Source organism: Melospiza georgiana, chromosome 14, assembly GCF_028018845.1.
Source record: "Melospiza georgiana isolate bMelGeo1 chromosome 14, bMelGeo1.pri, whole genome shotgun sequence".
NCBI lineage: Eukaryota > Metazoa > Chordata > Aves > Passeriformes > Passerellidae > Melospiza > Melospiza georgiana.
In genome coordinates this window covers 7,314,209-7,334,587 of record NC_080443.1, presented here as the reverse complement: position 1 = coordinate 7,334,587, position 20,379 = coordinate 7,314,209, and the positions used below count along the sequence as shown (strand labels likewise).

Here is a 20,379-nt window from a genome sequence, read left to right as displayed (position 1 = left end):
CAGTATTTGCTCAAAACCAGGGGAGCCCTGATTTTGGACAATCCCTCAGCCCCCAACCAGAACAGTTCTATGTGCCCATTCCCATAACAAATGCTCACCTTCTTCCACCACCTTTGGGTTGGACAACCCAAAACCCGATCAAGCCTGTTGGGCTGCAGGATTCACCAGCCCATGGTCCCACAGACCAAATCCAATTATACAACAGTGATTCCATGGAATTTCCCAGAGGTTTGACCTGCCCTTGTCTCATGCTCCCCATCCTTGAGTCTGTCACTCCTATGGTAACTCCAGTTCTAAGTCCTGTGGGCTGAAAATGAGTGATTTTGGTAATGCAGAAATCCCCCTCAGCGCACTGGTTTAATTGAATCAATGAGCAAACATGAAAATGGAGGATCTGAGAAGCAGAGGATGTGCTGCTGAGAGGAGCAGTTCCACCTGGCAAACACCAACCTCCTGGGCTGCAGAACAGGACCTGGCACTACCTGCAGGTGGGTTTTGACACCACCTCTGCAGGCTCTGCCCGCTGGATAGGGATTATGGAAAACTACAGAGAACCCAACATTTAATAATGAATTAAGAGCTCTCCCTGTGAAGAGAGCTCTCTGCTGCTTTCTACTATTAGTCAGATAAGGTACAGTACATTATAACCATTGAGAAGAGAAAAAATTGAATTTACAATTAGCTAAAATAACTGATAGGAAAAGGCACAATCTAAACTTTACATTCTATCCTGCCCTGCTCCCCAGCCTATTTTTAGGATATTCCTTTCTTTCATTCTGCTAAGAACTATTCCCATATTGCCAAACCATACTGACTTTAAACATGTTATTTTCATATACTTCCAGGCACTGCCCAATCTTCTAATAACCATTCCCTTGTACAGGCATCTGAACAGCTCCTACTCTCTTGGCATATGTACATTTTACTGAGGAACTAATCTTAAAAGGTACAAAAATACATCATAACATAGTTAGACCATTATTTATAATGTTCAAATCAAAGGACTCTGGCTTCACCTCAAAATTTTTAAATCAATAACCAGAACTGAATATAAATGCTTAAGGGCTCATATGATTTTTAAGGGGAAAATACATCAAACCCCAAACCTGAAGCAGGACTGCACTCACTTTTCTGTGGGTCAGGGTTTCCCAGGCCCCAGGTTCATAGCAGAATATGTAGAGAAATGTGCTTATTGTGTGTCTGTGTGTCCAGCTGCCATCACTGGCCTCTGTCTCCAAGCTCCTTGGACATTCTCTGGTGTACACACAGTGCAGCCCCAAAACAGACTCCACTTTATAGCACCATTACTCTGGGAGGGAGGGAAGAAAAGGATTATGCACTTCTTGTAAATGTTAAAATAATTCCATAAATCTGAATAAAATTAATTTTTTTCTCGGTGAAATTGCCTGCAACACTCTGCCATGCATATTCTTCCTCTACAGGATTATTTCAAAATTATGGACTCAGAAATGTTCAGCTGGATAGTTCTTGGGTGGCTGAGGTGCTCACTGAAGAATTTAAATGATGTAATAGCTATTGAACACCCCATTATATGGCTGCCTAATTAATGTGAATGATAGTTATGTCTTACTCACAGAAGATTATTTTACACGGAGGAAAATCTACTCACTGCCACAGTAGCCATTTCCATAGTTTTTATAGGAGCAGTTGCATTATGGCTTCATTGAGTAAAAGGTAAGTAGCCGTCCTAAATAATGAAGATTGAAGGTTTAATAGTCCCAATAAAGAATCCTGCAGGTTTTTTATTTCAAAAATTAGAGTTTGATTGCAAGTGTATGATAATGAGAGGGAAAAGAGCACTGGCATGTGGAATCCTTTGAGCTCCTTGGGAACTTCCATTTCTTCTGTGCAGAAATGCAGGAGAACAAGGACAGCAAACCAGAAAATAATCTTTACTTATCTTTCCTTTGCCTAGCAGCATGTCCAGGCTGCAAGGCTCTCCCTGTGGACAAGGCCATGCTGGGCTGTGCTGCCCTGCTGGGAAGGCTGGCACAGCTGGCACAGCTGGCACAGCTCATCACCCACACAAATAACCTCAGATTCATGTGAAGAGCCCAGCTCAGACCCACTGGAATGATGATGTGCAGACCTAAGCCAGCCTTGCAAACCTGTCTCAGAACTGCAGCCTATTGCAGCAACTCTTTTTGTGAGGCAATAGCCAAGGGACTTGGCATTTCTGTTACGAGCCCCTATTTCCAGGGTGATATATCAGAGATTATAACAGCTATAAAAATTCAAATCAGATTTCAAACTTGGCATGAGCTGCCTCGCTTGGGATCTAATATTTTTTAAGTAAATCTTTACAGAAAAAGCTAAAAGTTTACTTGTTCCACTTGTTATTTTAGGTCTCCATTGGTACATAATTCTCAATCTAGATTCTTACACTCTCCCTGCTGCAGAACCCAAGTAATCTCTTTTCACAGCTTGCATTTTCAGAATGGCAATTCAAAGACAGGACAATTGATTTGACATTTGTTTCTCCAAACAGCAAACTTTCAGGAAGGGTTTTAAAAGAACTTCTGTTCCAAGGCAGCCACTTTTCTTTTTTTTCCGTAAGCAATAAAGCACCACATGTGTTTTAGCAAGTAAAAAGTGGCAACAACATTAACCTGAATTATGGTAACAGTGACTACAAAACAAGCTGGATGGGGATTTGCAAATACAATCTCCAGATGTCTGCAAAAGATCTGATTTATCCAACACACTCTGGGTGGGATTTGTACTTCCTAATAAAAGAGGTCTGTGGCATTTATTAATGGTAGTGTCAGTAAAAGGTGCTACCCTTGTGACATCTTTCAGAAAGGTGAGCAGATCCCTTTGAATAATCCACAGGATATGGAGAGAGACACAGACTATAGAAATTACAGCTTGGCTTCACCAATGAAACAGGATGAAACTGAAGGGGAAATATAGGGAGAAGGGAAAAAAGATTGCAGGAACTGGAGGCAGCCTCAAGAGAAATCTCAGGTAGGGCCAAGGGGAAATCCAATGTACCCCAGTCTCAGGGACAGGTTAGAAACAATAAATATCAGCTATGGAGGTTGCAATTGTATTTTATCAGCACAGCCTGTGGCCATGTAAAATGCTTCCCTCAGTGCGGGGCCTTAAAAGCACCACAGTGAAAAGTAAAGGCTGTTTTCACCTCTAGTTTTGATCCACAGCCTTGCTGCTGAGGCTGTGATGGGAAACCCTGGCTAATTCTTACTTTAGGAATGATTTTTTTGCTATTTTCCCTGCCATACAGGAGTGCACTCTTTCAAAGCAGGTCTCCACACAACCCTGCCATGGATCAATGCTGCATGCAGGTAACTTATCACTCATGGAGTGATCTTAGAGTGGCACAAGCATGGGGCCATTACTTTTATGTAATACGTATATACATAATACATATAAATGTAATAAAATTACATTTTTATTCCCTCACCTTCACTGCCACAGTTCAGCCACGGAGTAGTTTGGACTGAAAACTAGTGCTTTGTACAAAGAATTTGGGGTCATTTTATCCTAGGCTCACTATCCAGGGGAAAAAAACATACTGACATATGTACACAGAATAAACCAAGTAAAACACATGGTCCATAGTTTTAATTTTGTGTGCACAGAGCAGTGCCTCCTGTTTGCAATGAATTGGCAACAATAGCTTTAGGACAGCAGCTCGACAAGATAATTACCTTTTGTTCTGATTGCTTGTGCTGGGTGCTGTTCTAAAGCAGCAAAGTTGGGGCAATTCTTTAAGATTATTTAGAAAACCCAAGGTTTACCCAGCAAATGATAACACCTCCTGGTTTTGAACAATGCCTTACTTCTGATTAAAGCAAAATGAGTTGCTAAGGTGAACAGATTGAGTAACCAAGCCCAATTAAGCATGCGCAATGTGCGCTGTAACAACACTCACTCTTTGCTGAAGTCATAAAACAGCTTTATTTTCTTTTGACTTCTGGCAGCCTGCCTCCAAGAGCCATTCCTTCCCGCTTCTACCCAGCTAGCATTTCCACAGGATGGAGGAGGCATCAGGAACCTGAGCTGCTTTGCCGAAGATGATGTTGCAGAGGGGACCAAAGCAATGCATCCTGCAGCCAGGAGCAGGAGAGCAGCACCTGCAGGGGCACCAGGCACTCTGAGCAAACACCAGCTCCACCTGGGGCTGAACATCTAAGGGAATGTTTCAAAAGGCAGTTTTCTCCCAGCAGAATGGTTTGTAGCTTCAGGAAATCTACTTGTAGATTTCCAGAAGGAAGTCTAGGCACAGGTATTGGCTCTAGGGCACAGGTACTTTAATTTATTATTATTGTTGCTGCTGCTGGGTTTGTTGTTGCTTTTGTAGAAGCTGATATAAAAACGATACAGAAATCTCACCTCTGTCTATATCCAAAGCAACACACTTTGCTTCATCAGTACCAGAAGATGGAGCCACACGCTCACAGTTTTAAAGTGTTTTTTTCCCCCTTGTGCCATAAAACCCACCCAGGAAGCAGACAGTGCCTCGAAACCGCTCCCTTACCTTACATGAACTCGCTGTTTCAGAGTGTCTGTGTGCACAGCGAATCTGCTGCCTGCCCCCTGTCAGCTGCCTCGCTCAGATGTTTCCATAACAACTCCATTTTCCTTGCTGCAAATATATTTTCTGAATTGCCTACCATGGCAAAATGAAATCGGGAAACAGAACCAAACTAAGCCAGGCATTTCCAACAGCTAAAATATCACACTCTTCATTTCCTCAGTGGAAGGATATACTCTTAAAGGGAGTCATAAATATCCCAGAACCACCAACACAAGATTCCCGACTCCTCTTCTTAAAAGGCCAAATAAAGACAGATATGATTTTTATTATGTGTCCTAAAGCTCAGGTGACACAACAGGCTAGGTCTGTGCTCTGCTGCAGTCAGAGTAAGGCAGGTATTTCACATGGCCAGGGTGTGCCTTTGCCCACCCCAACAAACCCCTGGTTCTGCTTCAAGACCTACTTCCAAAGAAGAAAAAAAAAACCAAACCCACAAAACCCCCCCAAAAACAAACCAAAACAAACAAAAAAAAAAAAATCACCACAAAGAAAAAAAAAAAAAAAAACACCAACAGCCATGTTAGGGCACATCCCACCGTCTGTCTGGGTTTTTTGCAGTAGGTTTTGCAGCAGAACCAGCCCTGCCCATGATCCAGCAGCAGTGGCAGCCAGGGAGCAGTGCTGACCCCTCAGCTGCACCCTGGGCTGGTCAGGGACACAGGGCTGGAGCAGAGACATCCACTCTGCCCTTAGCCAGGGCTGTGCTGGTCCCACTGATGGCAGCCAGCCCCAGCAGGCACATTAAGATGAAAGGGGCCTTTGTAAAGTGACACAGATCTGATGGGAAGAGAATCCCTTCCCTGAAGGTATTAAAGTCCATTAGGGCTCTCCTTTGTTGGCTGCTTGCTCTGGGTCAGCTGTGTGAGCAGCCACTCCTAGAGAGTCAGATCAAAGCAAGATAATGTCATCTCTAATAATGCCAGCAGAGATCTTCCAGGTAAAAATGCTTCTTGTTCAAGAACACTCTCAGATCCTTTTATGTCTTTTTCTGACCTGGCAATGCCCCTGGTTAGTACAGAACTGTTGAAAATACACAGGTTTAATTATTCTTTCAGCTGCTCTTTCAGACTGCTCTCAGGCAGCAGAAGCAGGCAACAGTTTACTCTCATCCATTTTCTCACTACAATGCTGCAACCTCTTTATAACAAATTCTCCATCACAACATTTAACACCTCTCTAATGGCACATTAAAAATGCAGTCAGCAAAGCATTCTATCAAAGTGTTCACAAAAAACAACCCTCAACATTATTTTTTACAAAATCTAAGTACAGGAGACGGCACACAGCCTCCATAACCCCAAATGCAGCAGCAGATACTCACACATTGCTCCTTGGGGAGCCACCATGGGACAGGGAACACCAAAAAGATGTGCACAACACAGAGTGGGGCCCACAGTGGGAGAGACTGGGAAATGTCATCCTCTGTCCTGAGCTTGTAGATACCATGAGAAGGCTCCAGCACCTGGAACAACCAGAGAAATAGTTACTATTAATTCTCAGCTTCTATTTAAAAATTTGTACTTGCAAGATTGTCTTCATTCAATTAAAGGCAACCCAAGAAACAAATCTGAGGAAAATGTCATATCAACCCTTTTGCCCCCATTTATTTCAGTGCTGTGGCCAAAAGTCCAATTACAGCTTTGGCTGCCAGGACTTCTGAGCAGTGGCTCCATCACTCCCTGTATGATTTTCAATAAACATTTAAAAACTTGGATTTGCTTCCTCTGCCTGTAACATGGGTGCAGGAAAACCCACAACACCAGAGGTTTGTGTCCAAAAAGGAGACAGAGGAGTCCTGTAACTTTATTTGAATAAAGAGGGAGGCCATGGGGCATTTCCCATGGGGTCTCTCAAATTCTTGGGGGCTGCAGCCCCCTCTTTATCCTAAGTTCCTGGCCACTCTTCCTCTCCCCACTGGCAGAGGTATTCTGAAGGTACAGACTCCCTGAATCCTCTACTCCATGCCCCTGTAATACACACCCCCTTTATTTTTCCTTCATAACAAAACACTATTCATAACTGTATTAAGCCTTTGTTCTTTTTCTGTACGTTCAGGAATTTATCACGGCCTTGGATGAGCAGCAATTTGTGTCAATTGGTAACATTTTCTAGAACTGATGGTTTCTTCCCTCCCTCCCTCCCTCCCTCCCTATCTGTAAGTCCCTGGCCCTATCTACAAGCAGATTCTCATGCTCTGTTTGTAAGGACACATTCATCTTCTTCTTTTCCCATGCAAACAACACTCAGAGTCCTTGGGGCTGTGAAAACACTCTGCAGAGGTGCCAGGGAGCCCAGGCATTCCTCTCCACAAACTGGAGGGACTTTCACACCCTTCCCAAGCACACTCTGGGTGCCCAGCAGAGCAGGGGCCCTGGCACAGCTGTGGAAGTTCTCCCAGGGAAACTGCAGGGCTGGGAGACAGCCACAGCCAGGGCAGCCTGAGGCCAGCACCACCAAAGGGGATCAACCTGGTGGATAAACCAGGGTTTATCACCACAAAGGGGATAAACCATGCACCAACCAGGTTTAATCCCTGTCAGACTGCAGAACCCACAAGGACTCATGGGCACCCCCTGTTCTGTGCTGTGCGACCCCAAACACAGCAGCAGCACTGCTCTCTCTGCTCTGAGAGCCATGGCAATCCCACACAAGGACAGCATTCCCCTGAAGCTGCCCTGGAATGGTGCAAGCTGAGGAAATCTCCAGGAAGAAGCAGAAAAGGCCACAGTGATGACTGACTGCTGTGTCTGCAAGATGGATGAGAATTTGAATTCCTTTGTAAGGGACCAAACATATCACTTAATAAAAACAAGGCATCCTACAATGAACCTCTCTTTCCCATATTTATTCCTCTCTAAACACAGCAGTGCACAGATTATAGGAAATGGTTTTACATTTAACTTCAACCCCAAGTGGTAAAGAAACGGATTGTATCTCACAATGGAAATTTGCATCTACCATCATTTAATGGATGTTTTATACATGCTATGTACTACTGTGTTTTTATGGAAAGGCAAAAAAATTACTTGGGAATTTGTTTTTAATTAAGCAATAAGGCTCAATGGGGTACTGCTATCATGCAATAAAACCACTCCTGGGGTGTTGTGAGGCATTTGGTCCAGATGAGTGCTTCAAATCACCCCCAGATTGTGATTAGATGATTACTCCCTGGAGTTAATATTAGATGGCTCTCTCTAGAGTTGTCTTATTGCTATTATAAAAAGTCTTCAACATGGGGAAACCAAGCAGCTTTTGTGCTTGAAGAAGATGAAGTTTGCAGTTTGTGCTGTTGAGTGGCTCTGTGAGCTGTGAGGGTCCCATAGATCACCTCACCTATTTAGCATACCTGAAGGATCATCTCGGGGCATTTCTCTGACCCAAACAGTTTTACCATTATGTGGCTTTCTCTTTTTTTTCTAGAAGATGGAAGGATATAAACAGCAAACAACTCCAAAATGAAGCAATCCCAAGGCAAGGCGCTGAGGAATTCGATTCACAGATATGATTTACCAGCTTTATCTTTTTGCTGGGAATAATGAATCCTAATTGCTATTATGCTAATTGTATTAATGAAGGCTAATGCATGCAGCAGCACAAGAGATTCTCCCAGGTTGGGTCCACGAGGAGGTGCATGGCCTGAGGCATTTGTGAGGGCTCCCAAGCTAATGAAATCAAACAGCCCAAATGGTACAGAGCCAACCTGCAGTGCCTTCCCCCAGCTGCTCTTCAGGGGTGAGGTTAGAGATGAAATATGCCATTCTGGGAACAGATAAAACAAAAGCAAAAACAAAATAAATTAAAAAAAAAATTTAAAGAAAAAGAAAACCAAAGCCTCTTGCATTTCAGTACTCCAATAAGAGAGAAATCTCAGGAAAATATTAACTCTTCCAAAACTCTCCCAAAAATGCAGAATGGCATCACCTGGACATGGACAATTTTTGCAGAGCTTGAGCTGAAGCACAGCTCAAGTTCTGCAAGCAGAATTCTCAGCTCCTCCTTCAGATGCCCCCCAACAGCAACCACAAACCTCCTATTATACAACATCCCTCTGGTTTCTCAATCAGACACCAATTTTTACACTTCACAAATTAAGGTGTGATCCTTCATACATCCTCTGTGTCACATCTCATACATCCTGCACCACCCAGGCAGCAACACAATCTCTAAAAGCCAATAAACCTCTTCCACCTCAGGAGAAATCCCCAATTCCTCATTCAGATCAGCACCTCAGTACCTAAAGACCCAGCATGACAATGGATGGGGATCTCAGCCAAGCTGAGGTTTGCTCTCTTGGTTTCCAGGATGTCAGCAGAACACCTTGGAAAAAAAACACATCACATGGCTGTGTTCCCTTGTATTTGGAGATAACAAAAGGAAACAAAGATTTCCCTTTTTGTTCCCCCTTCACAGAGCTCTCTGCACATGCACTCAGTGCATGAACCTTCCCCAGGCAATGGCAGCAGATGCCTTCCTGCACAAAAGACACTGATGTGGGGCAAGGTCCCTTACAAAGAGAAGATTTTTCCTTCCTGAGCAATGCACACATTCAGCCTGGGTAGCAGTTACAAAGGAAAGAGACCAAAGCATGTTCTTCACATAAATAGAAGCTATATCTATAGGCAAAGCAGGGTTCAGGAATGACACTCTTTTATTTGTCTTTGACTAATCAGTCAACCAGTCATTTACATCTTTTTGCATTAGCCAGTGATTATCACACTCTGTTCCCCACACTTTTCCCCTGTTTCAATATTTGAAATGGCTAATCTACCTCAGTTTAGTCTTTGAAACACTTGCTCACCAGTTATTTGTTCACCATGATTTATCTTGTGCAATAAAGGCACACTGAATAGGAGATCACTGTTCAGACAGAACAGCAGCAGTAGGAAAAGGGCTGAGAAGAACGTGCCCAGAATGGTCCCTTCTGCAAGGAAGGCTGGGCTCAGAAGGTGCAGCTTTCTCTCAGCATGCTGAAAAATGCATTCAGGAACTTTTCTGGACACCCCTCTTTTTCCCACATTAATTTCATACATTTTGTTCTGACATTACATCCTTCTCTGCACTGAACACCTGCACCTTCTCACAGTCCTGACATTTTATATTCTCCTACTTCAGCTTTTCTCACCTTCACCTTTTATATTCCAACTCCAGCCTGTTCCCACTATGGGGAGCACTGCTCAGAGCAGGGGCTGCAGCATGTCAGGGCTCCTGCTCCTTCCTCAGTGTGTGCTCACCCCTCCTGCAAATCAGGAGAGCTCGGACTTCTGAGCTTCCCCTCTTGGGAGTTCCTGAACTGGGCAGCTCTTGGGTGCAGCCTGGAGACTCATCACAACCAACACACTCAATCCACTCAGAAATTACTGATCATTCTTGAAGTTCCAACTCTACAGCACTGCACTCATGGAGCAGGGAGCAGGGCTGAGGTCTGAGCAGGGAAGGGTGCAGCAAGCACCAAGACAAACTTGTAACTTTAGAATCTGCAAATGTGAGAGGTTTTATCATCCTTGCACAAAGAGCTTTTGTGAGGGTCGCTGGGATTGGTGAGCTGGGACATGGCCCGTGGTGAGGCACATGGGGTGTGAGTCAGGAGCTCTGGGGGATGTTCCTCAGCCCCTGGGTGATTCACTCTGAGCCAGAGCCCGCTGCTGCTGGAGGCAACAGCAAATCACCCTCTGCTCTGTGTCAGTGACCAAGCACCCTGTGACCAAATGGAACTCTCCAAGAGTGGAACTCCCCGTGAGAAGGGCACAAACCCTCACAGTTATTAGAATTTATGCTGCCCTTCAAGATCCTGAGGATAAAGTGATGCACACACACAGAGCCTCTGTAAAAAACAAAAGCACTTTGATTGAGCATTGCTTTATGCAAAAGGCAGAGCAGCAAGCAAAGGTTGCTTTCAGGAACACTTTCTTCACTTGGGCAATCATTTTGCAGCCAGGCTCTCAAGAAATGGGTAATTTCCTGCACCAGGGCTGAGAGATGCCCTGAGGCACAAGCAGCCTCTCAAACAGGTTTGCTGGGCAGCAGCCTCAAGGCATGAGGACCAGTGAGAATTTGGGAACTGGCACCTGAATTCCAGCCTGTACTGACAGAGCTGAGCGTGGATGTGACTCCTGCACTGCCAGACTGGGAACAAGCCATTTCTGAAGCAGGCAGATGAGGCTGGTAGTGCCTCAGAGACACAAATCATTCATGGCAAGTCACACATTTCTGAAGAGGCTGATTAGCTGAACCCCCAGGAGCCAGACCAGACAAACATTCATCCCCCACCCTCACTCAGGACAGAGGTCACTCATCCCTACAGGTAACCTGGATGATGAACACAAGTTGTCTTACTCCTTCATTAGGTCACAGTATGCCAAGCTCAACTCAGTAAAATCTCCATTGCTAAAGGCTGTCTTGTCCACTGATTAAATGCCCCATGTAGTCAATTAGTTAAAATCACTGTCTATCCTATGATCACAGTGGGTTCCTAACATCCCAAACTGAATCTAAATACTGAGTTTTAGTCAAAAGAATTTTATCAAATGCCTGGGTTGTTTTTCCTTCTTTTCCAAACATGCACTAAACATACACTGAGCTGAGAATTTAACAGATGTTTTTGTTACTATTATAATCTAATCTTTTCCTGCAGGCTGTTGTAGTAATTTTGCCACTAGAAGATAATAAAAAAACATTTTCTCCCCTGCAGAGCTTACCTTTGGCTGACTCAGCTGAGCAGCTGCAGTTTCCTTTACTTGCTTTGAAATTATTGCATCCCAATTGGGCAAGATATTTCTGCTACTGAGAAACAAGTGGCTTTGGAGAAAATGCCAGAGGCAATCAGATAAAGTCTCTTCACCTTGCTCTAGTTGCTTTAAAAGCTGGTAATTTGGGCTGCAGCTTTTTCAAGTGGTCCCACAAATGTTTGGGTTTATAGCCAGGAAAAACAGAGCTCCCGAGCCTGCCTCTCAAACAACTCTTAAGATTACTGGTGAAACTCCCAGTTTGCATCTCAGTGAGGAATTCGAGCAAGTGTGTAAGAGCTTCCAAAACAAACAAACAAAATACCAACAGAAAGGCAGCTCTCAATTGCAACTGCTTAACACTGACTGTGAGCACAAAGTGGATTTTGGGGCTTCCCTTGCCTCATGCAACACTTGCCTGAGCACACCTCCACTTCTGACTGAAGAGAAACAAAAAAACCTCCAAATCCCAGGTGGTTTGGCCAGCCCAATGCCGTGTTTGGCTGATGTGTTGTCCAGGTGAGCATGCTGAGAAACAACAAGAAAAATAAAATATTAAATCTCAGTAATAAAGACTATTATTAGCATAGTCTCATTAGCATATGAGAGCAAATTCAGAATAATTTTAGCATACAGGAGGGAAAAAACCAGTTTCAGAGTAATAATCTGTGGCTGGTTAGATCTGAATTAGCCTGACAGCTAAGACAAACTCTGGCATATTTAGTTCAGTGCTTTGTCTATTTATAGTTTACAGATATTTACAGTTGGACCTTGTTTAAAAACCCCCAGCATTCTGTAGGGAATTAATTTCTAAGCTGGGCAGATCTCCTCAGAGTTAGCAGCTCCACATAAACCAGCTCCCAGGTGTGAGAAACAGTCTGCAAAGGCAGACCATGCTCCTTGCACCGGCAGACCATTCAGTCCCACACAAAAGGGAGGAGGACTGGAAAGCCCTGATATATACATATACATATATATATAGATATAACTTATATATCACTATATATATAGTGATAACCTGAATCTGTCCAGCCCAGCAGCCTCCCCTCGGTGCTGAGCTTTCTCCCAGGTTTTCAGGGGTTTCTCAGTGACCTGATGGCTCTCTCTGCAATCCCCCCTCATACACTGCTAGGCACTGAGCTTAGTCCGTGTCCTCATTTATCTGCTCATCTGACACAACCACAAAGTGTAAAGAAATAAGGTCTTGTGGAAGCTCCCATGATTGCCAAGCACTTTAGCTCTAAAGTGCACCATGAGCTTCCCAGCCCATATTATTATTACCAAAGAAAATGAAAACCTGGGAAAAAAATATTTCTAATACCTTGACAGGTCCATCACTTCCCATTAAAAATAGAAAAGCTATTACAGAAAGTGAGCAAGCACCTGAATTATAGATCAGCCCAGGCCTGGGGTTGTGTGACTGCACCTGGCAAGGGCCAGAGCTCGGGTGCCCTGCAGCACCTTCAGCAGTGCTGGGGCACTCACAGCCTCTGCCCACCACCCTCCTGGCACTGTCATGACTGGGTGGGAGAGAGGAATGCAAAAGGTTTTCCTGCAACGCCAATTTGGTGTTAATAGAGCATTCTCTACACAGACGTCTGTAAGTGTAACCACAAAAGTGGTGAGAAGCTGTGATCCAAGGCTTGGGAGCAGGTCTGGTTTCTGTTTTGGACCAGTGTAATATGTAGTTCTATTTATATCCTTCTTCTTAACTGTGAAACACCGGGGGTATTTTATCACTGAAACAATCTTTATACAATGCCATCTATGTGTACCCTTCTGCTGGATGGAATATAACGTGATTAGGGGGTGATCAAACTGGAAACTTGAAACTGCCAGCAAACTGAATACACTGAGCTGTGCTTGTGGGGCCAAGAAGAGAGTGTGCAGGAGGGTGCGGGATGGCAGCAGGGCACACACAGCTATGGGGCACACACAGAGCCATGGGGCACAGGCAGCCATGGGGCACACAGCCGTGGGGCACAGACATGGGGCACACACAGAGCCATGGGGCACAGGCAGCCATGGGGCACACAGCCGTGGGGCACAGACATGGGGCACACACAGCTATGGGGCACACACACAGCTATGGGGCACACACACAGCCATGGGGCACACACACAGCCATGGGGCACAGGCAGCCATGGGGCACAGACATGGGGCATACACAGCTACAGGGCACACACAGCCATGGGGCACAAACGCAGCCATAGGGCACACGCAGCCATGCGGCAGACACGCAGCCACGGGGCACACGCAGCCGTAAGACACAGCCAGCCCCCTCATGGCCCTGTGGGGCAGTCCCAGCCCCGCCAGCCCAGCCCGGCCCCGGGGCGCCCATTGGCGGCGGTGGCGGTGGGCGGGGAGCGGCAGCGGGGCCCGGCCCTGGAGCGGAGCGGAGCCTCCCGGCGCGGCCCGCGGGAGCGTTACCGGGGCCGGCAGGTACGGGCCGAGCGGGGTTCGGTCGGGGCGGCGCGGGGCGGCGGGGAGAGCCGGGGGTTCAGTGTGGGACGGAGGGGAGAGCTGGGGGTTTTCCGCTGCCGGGCCGGAGCGGGGGACAGGAGCGGTCTGGCGGCTCCGTTCCGCCCGCCGTGGGACAGAGCGGCGGGGTGAGGGAGCCGTGCGGGCTGCCGGCTTCGGCCCGGGGTCCCGCGGTGTGCGCTGCCCGTCCCGCGGTGTGTCCTGCCCGGGGTCCCGTCACGCGTGTGCGGAGCCTGCGGCCCGAAAGCCGCTCCAGAGGGACGGGTGTGTTGGGTTTTTAGAGGGGAGGGTGTGTTGGGGTTTTAGAGGGGTGGGTGTGTTGGGGCTTTAGAGGGGCGGGTGTGTTGGGTTTTTAGAGGGGAGGGTGTGTTGGGTTTTTAGAGGGGTGGGTGTGTTGGGGTTTTAGAGGGGAGGGTGTGTTGGGGTTTTAGAGGGGAGGCGGTGGTGGTTTTTTAGAGGGGCGGATGTGTTGGGGTTTTATTTAAGTCCCAACTTTGCCCGCGTACCAAACCCGGCCGCTGTCCCGCTGCGGAGCTGTAAGCGGGACCCCGCTTGGGCCCAGCGCCTGTCCCAGAGGGGCGCTGAGCACCGGGCGCTGCGAGGGACAATTGTCGCTTCCCTGGCGGTCCCCTCGGCAGCCAGCCCGTGTGTGTCCTTGGTCACGAGTCCGGAGAGCCTCGGGATGAGTGCGGGGACAGGGAGCGGGGCACGGACGGGGTAAGGCTCTGCCTTGAGTTTCGTGGTTTTCCCCCTTCCTCCCTCCCTTCCTGCCCTTCCTGCGCTGCTTGGGCGCCTCTGAGCCTGGCTGGCACTTGCAAGCGCCACAGCTGAGCTCAGGCTGCCAGCGAGCCGGGTTCGGTAGCATCAGCCTGAGCTCCTCAAAGCCTGCCCGGCCGTCCCCTTGCTCCGGCCCTGCTGAGCAGCAGTGGCGAGACGCTTGGCAGCTCAGTCAGTCCCTGTCCCACCGGGACTGTCACATTCCTAAAGGCCCCCTGTGACAGCCAGCCCCAAAATGTGCATGTGCTGAGTTGGGTTCCTCGTAAGCACGGCAGGAAGGGGCTTACCAGAGCCTGGCCTCCTTACCTCAGCAGTTACAGCGTGCCGGGAGAGAGGGAGAAGCGAGCTGAAATGCCCTCCGGCAGGAAAAGGAGAGGAACTTTGTTCTTCTTGCTCTAAATGCCTGCTCGGGCAGCTGCATCCTACTTGCTGTCTTGGTGAGCAAGAGCTTATGCCAGCCCTAACTCCAGGAGAGATTTCTCAGAGCAAGGCAGAAAGAGGGATTCAGGAAAAGCTGCAGAGAGATGAGGCTCGGGGCATTCCCTGCTGGCAGCCCTCAGCAGTGAGATCTGGTGTCATGGACCATCCCATGCGTGGTATGCACGAGGTATGCAGTGGATACCAGGGCTGTCAGCTCTGCCTGATGGCAGGAATGGAAGGATCGGGTGGAACAGCTCTCTGCATGGGTACACCTAAGCCTTAGGTACATACAGACTTGAAAAACATACCCCAGACTTGCTGACCCGTGAGCTGAAGCTGAAATGCTGTGCCTGGCAGGCATCAGCATGGCTGTTTATAATCACAAGTGAACAAGCCCGCATTGTTAAGTGTTGTGGCGTGCTTACTTCTGGAGGGGAGTGCCAAGCTGTGGTTCTTTTCCTTTGAACATCAGTCATGTTCACTGCACAGTATTTGATCACATGCAGACCCAGCAGTTCCTGATGGAAAAAACATCAGAATTTGCCATGCCAGAAACTTCTGTGAAAAGCAGCATGCCAGAAAAACACATCTTGCCACCTTAATTTCAGCTGGGTAGGCTGTTGCTGCTGCATGTGGTACCTGGGCACATGTAGCACTTGCTAATAAGCACTGTGACCATGCTGACCTGATACAGCAAACTTAAGCAAACAGGAAAAAAAAATAATTTACCAAAATGAATAAAGTAGATTAGACTTCATACCCTCACTTTGTTCCAAAGGGAGAGGCTCTCATCTCTCAGGAAAGCAGACCATAGTAACACTCAGCAGCTATCTTTATTTACCAGATTCACAAAGTGCCTGCATTCCAAAGCCAAACTGTGGATTATTTGCAGTGAGTCACAGTATTAACATGAAATTGGGATTTATGTGGTTGGTCAAGCTGAGCTCTGTGTGGAACTCGGGGCAGGATGGATCTGGCCTGTGGTGGGATGTGATGAGTCAGCCCCCCAGATGGCTGTTTCTGCCCCCCTACCTGAACAGGAATAACACAGAGTGAATTGTCCAAGCCTAAAGGTAGGCACTGTGAGTCCCACTCCTACCATTTTATTTTTTTTAACTTTTTATTATGTGGTTGTGCTGTTCTCCAGTCACTTCTGCCTGAGGTGGAGAGAGATGGGAGGAAAACATTCTGCTTTTGCATCCCACGAAAACTCCTTCAAGAAATACCCTGAGCTAGAGCAACCAACAATTGTAGTCTTAGCAGAGATTTTCCCACAACAGAGTTGGCTTTTCTTAGGTTAACTCGTGGTATTTTAACTAGTGAGCAAACCAGAGGGTGGAGGAGTAGGGACATAGCTGCAGGTAGAAGTCTGATGTGTAATGAGAGCTCACCTTTGGTTTTTTCACACTACAGGATTGTGTCCAGCCCCTTCTCCTTTTGCTCCGTGCAGTAAGTCCAAGAGGGACCCAGCTCGGTGGAACAGCTAAAGCTTTCACAGCAGCACAGCTTACACTCCTCTTTGGAAAGGATTTCAGGTTTCCTGGCTCTGTGCAGGCAGGGTCTCTATATCTGACAAAATATTTTAGTTTCCACTGGAATCTGGTGTGCAGAGATCTTTAGAAATAGAGACATGTCAAGTACCATAAGTTCTTGAGAGGTTGGGCCATGCTTCTAAACTACATAAAATAAAAGAGGCAGGCTAAGAGCTCCATAACCCAGCAGCACAAGGGAAGGAAACTGGTGGGACTGCTTTGGTTTATCCCATTTGGTGTGGCTGGTGCCCAAAGTTCTTGACAGCATATTATTGCATTCACAGTCTTTGCACACCAAGGATCCCAAGCTGTAATTTGAGTTTTTCCTGTATTATTTGTGTGCTCATCTTCCTCTTTCACACAGAAACTCCTCATCCAGGGATGTGTGGAGAGATCACATCCCAGGATAGGTGGGTGTCTGGGTAGCCCTAGTCAGGGAGTTTGTGGACAGCAGTTTGCCCTGCCTGTGTGCTCTTCAGCCTCATTTGTGTATTTGAGAGGGAGAGGGTAAAAACACCTGGTGCTTATTGCAGCAGGACATCTCCTCTCCCTGCACAGATGCACTCAGGCTGCTGGAGCCACGCTGGGAGTGGAGGCTCCCTCCTCTCTGATGACAAGGGACAGAGCCTTGGCCCAGCTGCTGCACCTTGTGCCGTGGCAGGTTGGCTGGGGAGTGCTGGCAGCCCCTGCTGCTGCAGGCAGCCCTGGATTCCCCCTCTGGCTGCAGCCTGGCCAGAGCACTCAGGGAATGTGAAGTGAGTGGATGTGCCCAGCAGTGCCCAGCCCCACCCAGTGCACTCCTGGGCTTTGAGGCCCTGAGGATTCACATCCCCCCTGCAGCTCGAGGGGCACCCCGAGGAAGGCAGCTCTTAGGAGCACTCAGCACTCAGTGAAAGCTGTTCCTGTAGGCTGCTCACTCCAGTTAGGTCTGCCATGGCTGAACCTTGTGCTTTTCACCCTAGAGAGGGAAGCTCTGGGAACCCAGAGGAATTGCCCAGTCTGCCTGCCAGATGGGTCAGCTGAGAGGTGCATGGTGTGCAGCAGCTCTGTGGTTTCATTCCAGCACAGCAAAGGGGTGACTGAGGGTGAGGAGCAAGGGTAGAATGTCCCACACACATGGGACCAGGCATGTTGTCATCCTCCTCTTCCCTCCAGCCTCCTTGGCAGCAGGGACTCTGGGCAAGGAGCACAGGGATAGCAGTGGAGAGCAGCTCTGCATGAGTGCTTCCATCAACCAGCAGCAGCAAGCAGGGTAACAGCACATGGCCCTGTGATCTTGGAGCTGCCTTGTGATGGCTGAGCTACCTCTGTGCAGGAGGAAATGACTCACATTGCCATGGCCAGCTGGCCTTGGGCAGCACCCTCCAGCCTGCAAGGGGCAAGGAGAAAATCCACTGCCAGGGAGCACCTCCCTTAGCGCAGCCTGCCAAGAGCCAGCAGCTGCTTTCACTTCAGGGTTACCCTTACCTGGGTTTCCTGCTAGAACAAAGCACAGCACAGTGTCAAACCCCAGACTGAGTGAGAAGGAGGGTGCAGAGGTGTGGGAGAGATGAGTGTGCTGCATTCCACTTCCCCTTCAGCAGAGCTGGCTGTTTTCAGAATGATGTGTCTTGCATTTGGAAGCACTGTCAGTCCTGGGATAACAGAGGAAAGGCTGAACTTCTGTGGGTTTATTCACATCATGGGGGCTTTTTAAAATTCCTTTTTTTACCCTTTTTGTCATGCATGGAAGAGGTGATACCACAGAGTTTTCTTTTGCTCCTGCCTCAGCTCAGGCCCAAAGTGGAGCTGTGGGGGGTGTGTGTCTGTAAGCAGTCCTTGAGAAAGCAGGTGTGCAGTCAGAAACAGGAGCTTTGCTCTCTATGGATCTGCATAAAATCAGGCTCAGATCAAGCAGCTTTTTTTTCTAAGAGCACACAGGGAGACTGGAAAAAAGCACAACCAGGAAGACCTGGCTCTGCCTTCAAGTGCTTGCATTGCTGTAAATTGAACCTTCTCAGTATAGCTTGGCCTGTTGCAAAATGAGGTCAGAAAGTTTGAAGATTTTATTTAGAAAGGTAACAAACTACAGCCAGATGTGCTTATGAGATCACCTGTAGCCTCAGGAGTATCTCACCTGTGCATCCACTGGCTACTCACCTTCACCCTGGTGCAGGTGTCTGCAGTTTCACCTCTTCCCTCTGTGTTTTCCTCTCTGCAGAGGGAGCTGGACATGATGGACCACCTTGCAAACACGGAGATCAACAGCCAGCGCATCGCTGCTGTGGAGAGCTGCTTTGGGGCTTCAGGGCAGCCCTTGGCCCTGCCGGGCAGGGTGCTCCTGGGAGAAGGGATTCTAACCAAGGAGTGCCGCAAGAAACCAAAGCCTCGCATCTTCTTCCTCTTCAACGACATCCTGGTCTACGGCAGCATCATCCTCAACAAAAGGAAGTACAACTCCCAGCACATCATCCCCCTTGAAGACGTCACTCTGGAGACGCTGCCAGACACCCTGCAGATGAAGAACCGCTGGATGATCAAAACCTCCAAGAAGTCCTTTGTGGTGTCGGCAGCGTCCCTGACGGAGAGGAAGGAGTGGATCAGCCACCTGGAGGAGTGCATCAAGCACCTGCTGAGCAAGACGGGCCGGCAGCCGTGCCGGGAGCCCGCGGCGCCCTGGATCCCCGACAAGGCCACGGACATCTGCATGCGCTGCACGCACACCAAGTTCTCCACGCTCACCCGCAGGCACCACTGCCGCAAGTGCGGCTTCGTCGTGTGCGCCGACTGCTCCCGCCAGAGGTTCCTGATGCCCAGGCTGTCCCCCAAGCCCCTGAGGGTCTGCAACCTGTGCTACAGGCAGCTGCTGGCCGAGAAGAAGAAGGAGGCAGAGGCGGATCGGAGGCAGACGGAGCCCGTCCCCTCTGCCACGCAGGGCTACGAGCCCTCCAGCGGCGATGAGAGCGACAAGTCTGACGATGACAGGGCTGAGCACTGGCCAGCTGACTCAGAGTTTTATACCTCACAGGTATCCTGGTCATCTTTCCACAGCTGACCTCCCTGGGAGCTGGTGGTGTTTATACACTGGGAAGCCAACCTCTGGCCTCCAGTGCGTGTCCTTCTCGATGGTTTCTCTGAAGGCCGTGCCTAGGCAGGTGGGTCCTGGCCCCTGTGTGTGCTGTGAGAGCTGAGACAAGGTTTCCCCTCTGAGAATGTCTCATACGATGTGAGCACAGAGAGAACAGCTCAGTGAAGAGCACTGAGGACTGGGGCAGTGCCCTGTGGATCAGTCTTGGCCAAATGAGCTCACCTTCAGTGCCTTATTCTTCATCTCTGCTAAAACATCTCTTGTTTGAAATGGTTTGAGATTGGCTCTTGGGAGGAAAAGGAGCATGAAATCCCAGAGCTGAACACATTGACCTGCTCACTGTGTGTTCCTCTGTCACAGCAAGGGCCACTCTGGATGTCCCTTTCCATGAGCATTCTGAGATTCTCACTGCAGGCATGCCAGCCTGAGGGAATAGCTGCTCATCCCTGCACAGTACAGCCAGCACTGGATTCCCTGTGTTCTCAAGGCTGGAAACACTCAGAGAATGGTACTTGGAATGCAGGGAGCTTGTGTGGGGCTCAGTGTGAGCCTCAGCAAAGCATGGAGCATCCAGCTCTCTCACATGGAAAGAGGCCATGCCAGGAGGAGGGGAGGGGAGGGCAAAGGGACACGGAAAATGACCCTGAGCAGTGAAATATGGAGGGAGAGAGGTGCTGCAGTTCACTCAACTGAGTGCAGAGCCCAGATCTCAAACACAGGCAGTTATACCAGATTACTAGAAACTTGAAATCTCCAGCCTATCAGGTAAAAGGAGAGCCCAGGGAAGACTTGATAAAA

The 20,379-nt window shown here is 48.2% G+C and overlaps 1 protein-coding gene across 1 annotated transcript; it reads left to right on the top strand.

The window, feature by feature from the left end:
- Nucleotides 1-13,692: 13,692 nt before the first annotated feature.
- On the top strand, nucleotides 13,693-19,548 carry PLEKHF1 (pleckstrin homology and FYVE domain containing 1). Its single transcript, XM_058034272.1, has 2 exons — nucleotides 13,693-13,746; nucleotides 18,715-19,548. The coding sequence occupies exon 2, from the start codon at nucleotides 18,727-18,729 to the stop codon at nucleotides 19,546-19,548; it is 822 nt and encodes a 273-aa protein (XP_057890255.1). The 5' UTR covers nucleotides 13,693-13,746; nucleotides 18,715-18,726.
- The last annotated feature ends 831 nt before the right edge of the window (nucleotides 19,549-20,379 follow it).